The 12,691-nt window shown below is 36.9% G+C and overlaps 1 protein-coding gene and 1 long non-coding RNA gene across 2 annotated transcripts; one reads left to right on the top strand and one right to left on the bottom strand.

The window, feature by feature from the left end:
* Positions 1-389: 389 nt before the first annotated feature.
* Positions 390-830, top strand: LOC145158372 (uncharacterized). The gene has a single exon (XM_079077282.1). It carries the CDS (start codon positions 390-392, stop codon positions 828-830), a length of 441 nt encoding a protein of 146 aa, XP_078933408.1.
* Positions 831-2,370: 1,540 nt separating this feature from the next.
* On the bottom strand, positions 2,371-4,035 carry LOC145156907 (uncharacterized). The gene is made up of 3 exons (XR_013736970.1): positions 3,401-4,035; positions 3,182-3,331; positions 2,371-3,118 (listed from the first exon to the last, which is right to left on the bottom strand). It is a non-coding gene; the product is annotated as an uncharacterized LOC145156907 (long non-coding RNA).
* Positions 4,036-12,691: the final 8,656 nt, after the last annotated feature.

Below are 12,691 nucleotides of genomic sequence, written 5' to 3'. Positions count from 1 at the left end.
GACCAAGATCCTAATAGTTCATATAATGATCCCAACAATAGAAGATCTAACCAAGATGTCAGGCATGATCCTGATCAAGTAGCTAACATCGCAACAATCGATGAAGAAAGACGCCTTCTTACAAGCTCAAAAGTGTGATGCTTGCCAAAGACATTACAATATCCTTCGTCAGCCAACATAATCTCTACACCCCATCATTTCTCCTTTTCCATTCATGAAATGGGGGATGGACATAGTCGGCAAATTCCCTAAGGCACCGAGTAGAAAGGTCTTCATGCTGGCAATGATAGATTACTTCTCAAAATGGATCGAAGCTTAGGCTTTTGTTCAAGTTAGGGATAAAGAAGTAGTCTCATTCATCAAATGCAATTACTAGATTCGGTATCCCTATGGAAATCATATGTGACAACGAATCCCAGCTTATTAGCAATAGAACACGAGACTTTTTCACTAGTTGGCGAATCATGATGATAATGTCCACCCCAATTCACCCTCAAACTAATGGACATGAAGAATACAATAACAAGATCATAGTCAACAACCTAAAGAGGAGACTAGATGAAAAGAATGGGAAATGGGTTGAAGAACTTCCTTTCGTTCTATGGGCAGATAAAACTATAGAAAAGACGACAACATGTCAAATGTCGTACTCCTTAGTATTTGGAGCAGAAGCTGTGATCCCAACTAAAGTGGTGATTCCGACGGCGAGATATCAACTCTGGACTCAAGATAATAACGATAGGATCTTCGTTCATGACCTTGACACAATTGATGAACTAAGGGATCTTGACAAGATTCGCATCGCTGACCATCAACAAAGGATTGCCTAAACTTACAATAAAAATATCAAGGTTAGAAGATTCCAAGCAGGTGACTTGGTCCTCAGAAAGGCGTTTCAAAATACCAAGGATCCTAAGGCACGTAAACTGGCACCCAAGTGGGAAGGACCCTATCTCATTGATTCAAAAGAAGGAAAAAGGGGCATATTGGCTGGTTACTCTAGAAGGAAGTATCTTGCCAAGATCCTGGAATGTTATACACCTCAAAACATACTTCATGTAAGTCAAGTTCATCAAACTTCATTACAACAAAGTCAAGGTACACACCTACTCCTTACCCTCACTTTTCCCTTTGATTATTTTTTCTCAAGATCATTACTGACTTAAGCATCAGAGGGGCGTTAGACAAGCTAACACCCACCCCAAGCTAACGTTTTCAACATGTAGAGACTTAAAGATCTTGGCAACCATGAATAGAGATTGATCATCTCTCCTCCGATCAAGGGTATCTAATCCCCTCTAAGGTTTAAAGAGTTAATGACCTCTTTCATCCGCATTTTGGTTTCCACACCCTGCGTGGACGCACGATATCTAACTATGGAATGTGGATAAGGGGATCATTTCACGCTTTAGTGACTTGGCAATCCTCTTATCTATGAACATATGTTAAGATCCTAAGTTTTAATCTATGGTTTATAACATTATCATGTTATCTTATGATTTGGGATCTTTCCCAGTATAATCTAAGTTGGGATCTTCCCTAATATAATCTAAGTTGGGATCTTCCCCGATATAATCTAAGTTGGAATCTTCCCGGTATAATCTAAGTTGGGATCTTACCTAGTATAATATAAGTTGGGATCTTCCCTAGTATAATCTAAGTTGGGATCTTCCCAAGTATAATCTAAGTTGGATCTTCCCCAGTGAATTATTAAGTTAGGGTTTTCCCTAAGAATGTTTTTAGAGGGATCCTCCCCAGTTCAAGTCTCAAGATTATGAAATACTAAGACCTTTTAACATAAAACTTCTCCAAAGTCATAATTCCAAAGAAAAGTTCAAAAAGACAACTGAAAGTATGGTTGAAGTTTAAGGAAGGGAATTTGAAAGATATCACCAGGTTCTGCCAGTCCTTATCTTCTAATCTATGTTTACTAAAACACTACACCTAAAGTTATCCCTAAAATAAGGAAAAGATATATTTAATAGTTCATTTTCTTCTAAAGAGTCTCTTACAACTCTTAAGACTTTTTAACCAAAGTTTATTTCTCTCAAACCTTAGGATCCAACTATTTCAAGATCTTGATCAAAAGACTGTCTATCTCAAATTTTAAGATGCTAATAATTTTTGTAAAACCTAAAATTCTTAAACTCTTTAGGATCTTAATCATTCAAATATCCTTAGACCCTTAGAAAAATCCACTTTGGCCCTATATATTTCTACAACCAAACCATTCACACAGATAAAATAATAAAACCTAAAGCATTGAAATTAAAAGGGCTGCCCACCAACCCACCAAAAGATTAATTGTTTACAAACCAAATTTAAAAATTGTTTTTAACTAATTAAACGTAAATACTATCCAAGGTTTGATCACCACCCGTTGGAGTCGCCTTGCCTCCTCCTTCTTCTTTTCCTCTTTCTTTTCTCCACCATTCTTCTTCTCCACTTGCACTACGAGATCCTTACTAGCACTAAGGTACTTACCAGTTAACTTGGCCAGGGCGTCACGCCAACCGTCCATGTTCCAAGGTCCCACGTCTCCTTTCTCCATGTTCTTTACCATCTTGATCTTCGCCTCCCAAACAGCTTCAACGAGACTACTCTTGAGTTCAACGATCATGTCCACAATCTCTTGTGCATGCTCCTCTTCATTCTCTGCCTTCTCCTTGCTCAACTTCTCCACCCTAATCAAGATATCCTTGTTAGTTGTCTTCCAGATCCTCTCCTACTCCTTCAAGGTGCCCTCCGCCTCCTCAGCCCTGAGCCTCAGATCCTCAGTAGATCCGGAAACATGATTCGAAACCAAAGAAAGACTATAATTAGTAAATTAAAATCAAGTCAGATAGAACTCAAAGGTGCTTACGGTTTGTGAGAAGAAAATCAGCTTCTTCATAGCCTCCTCTGCCCCTGGACTCTTCGGGCTAAGATCCACGATCTCAGATAGTTTTCTCTTCCTAGATCCAAGAGTCTTTATAGTCATATCAACTGGGGCTCTCTTTGGAGGAAGAGAAGAGGAAGTCTTTTCCTTTTTTACCATGAGTTGACCACTAGACATGGCCTCATCAAGATCAGAAAGGGCGAAGTGAGCGATGGAACGTGTGGCCTTGGATCCTAAAAACTACAAAGGATCTTTATAAGTTCAATATCCTCAGAATAGAATAAATGAACAGAGGATCCTTACCAGTAAAAATTGGGAGACTAGTGGATGAACTTTCTTGAAATTTGGATTGTTCACACTTGAAGGATCTTTCGACTTCAGGAAAAGTGAGAAAGCTCTCGATCTTCTCTTAAGTCTCTTCAGTGACACAAGCAAGTTCTTCAAACTTGGTGGCTGCATAAAATCGAACAAAATAAGAAATTTTGAATTTCAGGATCCTTAATATAATAAATCAAATCCTACCCTTTTTGACCCAGTTCATTGGCAGAAGATCACCATTGGGGATAGACTCGCATTTCACAAAGAAAAATCTCTCTTTCCAAGCACCATCATTTTGTTTTGATTTCAAAATTAGGTGTGTTTTGTCGGTTTTAACCTTGAACAGAAAATAGGAAGACCCGAAAGTTTGAAGATCATAAACATGGGCTAGTTCAGCCAAACCCATGTCAAGACCTTTGGACTGATTCAACCGATTAATCCAAAAATGGACCCTATAGAGGGCGGGCATGGTTTGGATATAAGAGATTTTGGTTACCTCAAAAAATTCAGAAACGACATCGGAGAAAGGATAGGTCAAACCTAAGGTTAAGGGATACTCGAGGAAGCAAACCCAAGTAAGAGAAATAAAATTCGGGTGGGCGTAAGTGTCGAAAGGTTTGAAAACAATGTTAGCAAGAAAGCCCCACTCATTTTCAAATATTCAATGTCGTCGTTGAAAGAGTAGGTCTCTTCATACGTCATGATTTTTTGATCGACAAAATCCTCATCAGAAGGAGCAAGGATGCTTGTGCACGAGCGAAGTATCTTTTTACCCATGGATCAAAAAAACAAGAAAGCAAGAAAAATAAGAGAGAAAATAGCACAAGATTTACGTTAAAGACGACTGGTAATGCTTGAGAGAAAGCTATAAGGGATAATAAAACATCGATAACCACTATGCCCTATTTATTCGAATCACAAAGGAGAGAGAGATGACATGACATGATAATCATTCCTAATTAAACGGCTAAAATTCTATCCGTTGGAGTTTAAATTTCGAAATCTTTATCTCTATTTAATTCTAAAATAAATTATACTCTTTAAATATTAAGAACTAATTCAAACATTTTGCAAGTATAATTTGGGGGCAATTGTTAGGGGTCAAGATCCTGAAACATGTCCAGGATATCATATCTTAAAGTGGAGTCAGGATCCTGAAACATATGTTTTAACGAGCCAGGATCCTGAATATTACCAATATTATTTCCTAACGAGATTGATGAATATATCTCTTGTTTATTATTCACATGTATAGAAATAATACACACAAGACGCGTCTACACTGAAGAATTGCTCAAGTCAAAGCTTAAAATCCGGAGTAACCAAGTCAAGGCAACGTGCAAGAGCTTGTTAAACAAGATCCCAAAAATATTAAACATCTAGTTAGTTAGCCTAGGCTATAAATATACATGTATAAATCACACAACACAGACCTAGAGTGAGGGAATCACTTGTACTCGTATTCTCAAACACATTTATGTAATTTACATTTTGATTAATAAGATTAAACAAGGCAGGTGATCATTATTATATTCAAATGTTTTATATCGAAGATCCTAGCAAGGATCAAAGGCTTTCCTTTTAAGATCACTCATGTCACGTTCATTTCATTTTCACGTTCATATTGATTGCAACACCATAGCCTCTCATACAATTTGGTTGACATTTTCTTGATCGTTTTTAACCAAAACAGTTTAGTAATAACGTAAGCTCGTAATGAAATCCCAAGTAAAAGTTCACTAGAGTTTTGCAGAGACTGGTAATTCACTAAACATAACTTTACATAACCGCCTAATTTGAATGCTTCTACAACCTTTCTAGCCCTTCGGAAATCTCACAACATTAATAACAAAAGCCTAAGACTCCATATGAATCTAACAACTTCCCTAATTTTCATAAAAGGACTTGATATGAGAGCCTACAAGAATACGACAACATCATTCATATGCTTGGTCCTCTTATGACAACTTCCTTGTATGTTGACCATAACTCACACCAAAACTCTTATTGAGCTTAATCAAAGCTCCGTGGAAAGAGGACTCAACTAATTATGCACTAATTCTTCCCAGCAACATGCTCAACATCGAGCATCGTAACTCCGATTGGGCCTATTAAAATCTTCGCGGGAAAGAACCCGATTTACTATAACTTATGTATTTTATGTTTCTTCCAATAACTTACAAATTCTGCCTAGCAATGCTTCCAACATCAATGACGTTATACGATTATTGTTTGAATCAACATATCTATTTTGAAAAAAGAAACTTATTTAACCCGATCAAATTTATTCATAATAATTTAAAAACATTTGTTTGGATCTTAACTTAGATGTTTAATGAATTAGAAAACTAATAATAATAATAATAATAATAATAATAATAATAATAATAATCCAAGGACAAAACTTTATCCTTAAAATATTATTGTTTGAATCTATATGAACCATGATGAAAAGTTGTATTAGTAGGAACCAATGTGTAGGTTTGGACATTAATTGGTTGTTCATGTTTTTATTTATATAAAGTCTCTTTTAATATATAATTCTTACACTCAATCAAATCCATGATTGCAAAAAAACAAATACAACTAGGTGTACCATAACATGCTCCTTTATAGAAGCGAATGCGAAAATTCAATAAAGAAAGAACTAATTAAATTAACATATATTCGTGTATTGAATATAATTTATGGTGGATGAAAATATATTTATAATTTCTCAAAAAGAAACGAAGGCTTTAAGAGGAAGGGTCTTATAACATGGGCGTAGGGTCACGTGACAGACATTTTTTGTGGCACGTTGATACGTGAGATTAACAGCTGATTTGCACATGCATCTCGATCATTTTCTTTTTTATTTATTTATATTCCAATTTCGTATTTATGACATACCCATACTACCTATCTCACTCATATTCACAAGACATTAACAACCAAAAATCCAACAAAAATCAATTAATCAATATTTATAAAGATTATTCTATTCATGCTATAAATTTATTTAAAATGTCTATAAATTATTTATATACCGATTTTGAATAATTTTCTTAAACTACTGAATATAAATTAATATAATCATTCTTCTACGTCTAAATTTATACCATAATTTTTTTGTGCCAAAGTATATTCAATTAGAGCTCCTTTTTATGTTTAAGAAATACGTTTATTTTTTATATATATTATATATATTGGAAGTGTGAATGATATTTAAGGTGTCCGATGAGGAAATTGCCCTAAAAAACGCAAACAACTATTAGTTATTCTATATGGACTTATTTAGCGAATCTAGAAGGCTACGAACAACAGAATCTACAACAACATGGTTCAATCCCTTGCGATAATAGTTGACGATATAATCTCATTGGTTTTCTCTTGGCAAAATTTTAAGGGGTCTCATAATTCATGTAAATGGTTTGAGTGGTGTTGCTCTCATTTCTTATGTTGTAATCTGTAAACTCTTGTTGTTTGCCTTCTCCGGCTAGTTTCTTGCTAGTCGTGTGGTCTTTTTTATAATATTATTTGCCGTTTCCAAAAAAAGAATGATATTTAGATTATCCATTAAGAAAGTACGACAATCTCTTTACTTTGGAAATTAAAACAATAATCCCCAAACACGCAAAAGTTTAAAATTCCATTTGACAATAACAATAATTTACTTTAGAATAATCTAAAATCAGGTGTTTAAATCCTATCTTTTAATTATACATAATAAAGTATCAATAAAAGATGAAAAATATTACTTTCTTATATGTGATCCTTTAATAAAAAATAAAGAGCTTTTTATTAATTAAAAGTGTTTAGATTCCATGGTTCGTTGACAATCATTACTATTTGTTTAATCAAAAGAAGCTTTGTTTTTGTGGTATTAAGAAAAACAATGCCTTTCGTTGCATTATCATATATAAATAAATTCAAATAGTTAAAAAAACAAAATTATATTCGTGAAGTAGTTGTTAATTCCTTTATACAAATATATTAACGTCCTCAGTTGAAAATACCAACTTAATTCTAATTATTTGCCATTGTAGACTTGTAAATATCAAATATATTATTTTACACTTATCATCAAAATAACTTAACGGAGTTCATTTGATATAAAAACACTTAAAAAATAGTTGATATAAGTTTGAATTTCACAAAGTTCAAGACTTATTTGATGTTCAGGAAAAATATAATTTTAGGATTCATAGAATAAAAAATGTGCTGAATTTTCATAACAAGAAACATGCAACGTGTACTGCAATATATAATTATATAGTTAAAATATTCTAAAATATATAGTATTAAAAATAATTATATTGTTGTAATTAACTATGAAATAATAAATTTTATTTTAGCTTGATATAAATTATTATAATTATTTTAAATTATATAACAATGTAGAATAAATTAAAGCCACGTCGGTCTCAATGTCATTTACTCGAAGGTAGCAACATGGAAAAAATTAAATATAGAAAAATCAAAAAAAAATTTACTTTTTGTTGCGACTCATGTTCCTACTCGTTAAATCAAGACAATGGTCAAAATCAAGAAATAAGTTGGCAGAACCATTTTGGCATAGAGCTGGTCTAAAATCCAGCAACCCAACCCGACAGTTCCAGCCTAGTCACCTCTCCAATACATAATCTATTAGTAGGAAATTTTATGGTATAAAATTTTTAGTTATAGGTCTGAGGAAAAACCCAATCGGAGTATTTTACCTATGCTATAGTCGTAATTCCTAAAGAAATACTAAGTCACTATTCTTAAGGAAATACTAATTCGCTATAGCTAAACCTATGCTCTAATACCATCTCTGCCACACCCCTTGTCTGACCTTTGGCGGAAACACCGAGCAGTGTGACGGTATACTGAGTGCCAATTCTATTAACCTGAGAATACATGCATTTTGAAAGTCAACATAATGTTGGTGAGTACACGAGTTTTTATATTTTGAAAAATTTGAATTCCTTTTTAGAATACTTTTCTTTAGTGATTATTTATCTAGTCTTATATATGATAATTATATTTATGATCTCATAATTATCTTATATATATAAATTTTCATATATATACCCTAATTATGGTTATTTTAACCGGATATTTGGGCAACGTACCTGTAACATCCCAATTTTCACGACCAAAAATTTTGTTTTTAATGAAGTAACTTATAAAATTGTTTACTGAAAAACATCATCGAATCATATCAATTCAAAAAACCATAGTCATATGTCTCAACCATATCATCAAAATAGTAATAATGTCAGAGTATAATCCCATGGATCTCAAAATGCGGAAATCATATGTGTGCGATGCGGTGCTACCGTGCCGGCTCCTTCCCCTTCACTGAAGAGGTACCTGAAACAAAACTGAAAATTGTAAGCACGAAGCTTAGTGAGTTCCCCCATCATACCACATACCATACACATATACTGCCAATCCCTCGGTATCTTTCAACCTGTATCTGACTGGCTTAATCGGAAGTTGGACTTCCCTTCGGTATCTTTCAACCGGTAGCCAGGAGCTGACCTCCCCTTCGGTATCTTTCAACCGGTAACCGGGAGCTGACCTCCCCTTCGGTATCTTTCAACCGGTATCCGGGGACTATTTCACCCCTACCACTACCATATAATAACATATCAGGAACATACTGCTAGGCTTGCATGGGTGCTGTCTACCCCTTCGATATCTTTCAACCGGTATCCGGGGGCTATTCCACCCCTCCTACTACTAACACATATAACAGAGCATCCTAGCACATAAATCATATCAGATAGCGGCAACCCAGACAATTATCACAAATACAATCATCTAACCAAACAACTCCTACTAGCGGGCCGACATTGTGGCCGTAGACCCACTCCTACTGGAAGGTAACTCACATCAATGACGTGAAGTGTCTGAACTGTCCTCGATGTTGGGATCAACTCCTCTCAAACTCCTACACACAACAACCTTCCTTAATTACCATTTCATACTCTTAACCCTTTCAAGGGTCAAGTCAAGTCAAGTCAAAGTCAAGGTCAACACCATGGTCAAAGTCAACTTTTGGTCAAAGTCAACATCTGGTTGACTCAACTCGCCGAGTTGGTCCACCAACTCGTCGAGTTCCATAATCCACTAACATCATGGAACTTCACTCCTACTCGTCGAGTCTTTCAAGAACTCGTCGAGTTCTTCTTCATACGGAATCGGGACCTTTAGTCAATGACTCGCCGAGTTCGCCCTTGAACTCGTCGAGTCCTTCCTCATGCAAGTTGGAACGTAAGTCCTTGACTCGCCGAGTCTTTCCTTGACTCGTCGAGTTCTTCTTCATGTTCATTGGGACATTGCCTTGAACTCGTCGAGTTCATCCTTGAAGTCATTGAGTTCTTCGATCTTCAAGTCCATATTCAAGTCCATCTTGTTGAGTCCTCTTCTATACTCAACCAGATCAATCAGAAACAGAAAACGTTGGGGAACCATAACCCGACTCGCCGAGTCCTATGAGCGACTCGCCGAGTCCCCCAAAGTCCAAGTCTACCAAGTCGATTTCAATCGGGCTTAATGCATCCAGAACATAGATCTGACCTCCTAGGGTCGATATAACACGTAAAGTCACGAACTTTACGTCCATGCATGGGTCTTCAAGCTTAAAAGGCCCAAAAATAAAGTCTACAAGATGCATGGGGCTCTCATGGCCATAAAGTTGGCACCTTTATGCATGGTGTTGTGAACGATGTGTTCACCCGGTGTACTCTAAACCCTGGCGATCATGCAGACTTGGTGCCTAAACCTTGGCGATCATGCAGACTTGGTGCCAAAACCCTGGCGACTATGCGGACTTAGTGTCTGTTGTATAAACCCTAGCGACTATGCAGACTTAGTGCCTAAACCCTGGCGACTATGCGGACTTAGTGCTTGTTGTATAAATCCTGGCGACTATGCAAACTTAGTGCCTAAACCCCGGTGACGATGGACTTCGTGTCGATTCCTTAGGATTATCCTTAGGAATGAATGAACGAGGAATAGTTGATTCTTAGGGTAGATCCTTAAGAGTAAAGAAGATAACATGGATGGGTAATTGGGTTAATTGTTTGATGATTAAACATAATAATTATATTATTGTGGGTTGAAAACCCTATGTACTCACCAGGTTTCCCAACCTGACCCACTCCAGCTTATTTCTATCACAGGTGTCGATATGAAGTTACATTACACTAAGAGATTTAAAAGAGATGTAGATCACTAGTGTAAATGAATGTAAGTTCTGTTTATGCTTATGTTGCTGTATTGACGATGACATCCCAAACGTTTTAAAAATGAATTCGGAAATGCTATGATAACGTATTTATCATGTTTTACTGGGAACAAATTCCGCAACATTTTTATTAAAAGAAGTACTCTGATTTTTATAAAGCATAAATAAAATCGGTCTTTTCTGGCCGTGAAAATGGGGATGTCACAGTTGGTATCAGAGCATTAGTTTAAGCGAACTAGGAATATGGATTTATTTCTAGACTTAAACTTAGAATTCTAAGCAATGATTGTGAGGAGTGTGACTAATAAAATTTAGGTAATACACCTGAATCGACACAAACACTAGCTAATTTAGGAAAATGCCTAACATGCTTTTATGTGCTAAATGATTTGTGATGTTTTATGCTATCGTTTGATCGGATCTATGGTCTGTTGCCGACATGATCTAGAAATTTTTATGTGCTTAGATTTCTAAACGTTTAATTACGGTATTAGAACTGGCATGTAACTTTTCGGAGTAATAGGGAGATTTACACGTCGATCGTAAATAAAATCTTTCCTATCTAAATTCTCGTCACTACACACCAAACGTTTAAATTGGTGTATAGATCGAAATGGCAAGGACCCGAAGTGGAGTCGGGAACGCAAACAGGAATCAATCTCCAGTGGTTGAGCAAATACCTGTTGTAGTAGAAGCTGCATCTGAACCAATCACCATGGCTGGAGTACAAGCCATGATTCGGGCTATGTTAGCTGAACAAAGGGAAGAAATGAGGCAGATGTTGCATGAAAATAGGGACGAACCTACCATGCCCATTGAGCAACCTGAGCTAATACCTGAGCAATCTGAGGAAGGGAACTACAGCAGGACCGTTGGTCAAGCTGATCCGCCGGTGATTAGGAGAAACAATCAAGATGGAGGAAATGACGGACGTGGATGCAAGTACAAGGATTTCATGGCATCCAAACCCCCGAGTCTTTCTGGAAGCCCAACACCGGTGGAAGTTATGGACTGGATCTCCGAGATGGAGACAATGTTTGAGAGTTGCGAGTGTAGCAACAGACAGAAGACCGCTCTCGCGATTCCTCTGTTAAAGTCTGGAGTACTGAGCTGGTGGAAGCTACTAGCTAATACGATGCCCAAAGGAGAAGCAAGCAAGATGTCTTGGGAAGATTTCGTGGTGCAACTGAAAATGCAGTACTGCTCTGAGCAAGATCTTCTAGAGATCAACAATGAGTTTCAAAATCTGAAGAAGGGAAGGATGAGTGTCATTGAGTATGCTGCAAGTTTTACGGAGAAGATGAAGCCTGTTCCTTACCTAGTTCCAACTGAGCTCTCCAAGGTCAACAAGTTCGCCCATGGATTACCAGCGGACTTTGGTCCAATGGTCAAGCAAGCAACCACTTTGAAAGCCGCCATCTGGGCAGCCAGGAATGTTGAGACTCAGATTAGGGAAAAGGGTCTGGAGAGAGCTGAAGTTGGCGAGAAAAGGAAGTACGAAGGATCTTCAAAATCCAACAAAGAAAGAAAATTCTCGAAGACTGAAGGATGAGGAGGAGGTGAAGCTAAGTGGTGCGAGAAGTGTAAAAAGAAACACTTCGGGAAATGTAGCGAGGAGGTGACTTGCTACAAATGTGGAAAGACAGGGTATTACGCCAGCAAGTGTACATCCAAGAAAGGGTGTGCTACAGATGTAACAAAGAAGGGCATGTTTCTAAAGACTGCCCAAAGAAAAATGAGGCAGCAAGGCCAGAAACGCCACCAAGGCCAATGGCATTCCACATGATCCTCGACGAGGCAGAAAACGACGCAAGAAATCGAGGATGAGGAATTCATACCCGAAGATCGAGTTATGAAGTAGCCAAGGGGATAGAATAATATGATGTAGCCTATTAGAGGCATAGTCTAGGGTAAACTCGAACACATATGCAATAGTTTCAAGAAATAATGATAAAACCTTCGTTTTGTTAACTGGTGTGTTAAAATGTTATGTTATTTTCTTGTATGGTAACTTGGAAAACTGCGAGACAATACTTGGGACGAGTATGAGTAGGTGTGAATGGTAGTAGAGGCCTATACTACCGGAAGCACAGGACTCACGCTTGGATCACGGAAAGTCACAAGGTTACCAAGGAGCTAGTAATTGATTTCGTTTTATTCAAGTATGTCGTTACCGTCGTTTCGGTAATGACTAAGAAGATGATTGTTATTCCGACCCTAGTGGTCATATCAAATTGAGTCCGACTACGCTGATTATGTTATGTGGTTCAGAGAATCAA

This window comes from Lactuca virosa, chromosome 2 (assembly GCF_052849685.1).
Source record: "Lactuca virosa cultivar CGN04683 chromosome 2, Lactuca_virosa_CGN04683_v6, whole genome shotgun sequence".
In the NCBI taxonomy this organism is placed as follows: Eukaryota; Viridiplantae; Streptophyta; class Magnoliopsida; order Asterales; family Asteraceae; genus Lactuca; species Lactuca virosa.
The sequence above is the reverse complement of the archived record's forward strand: the minus strand, read 5'-3'. Positions and strand labels throughout refer to the sequence as shown.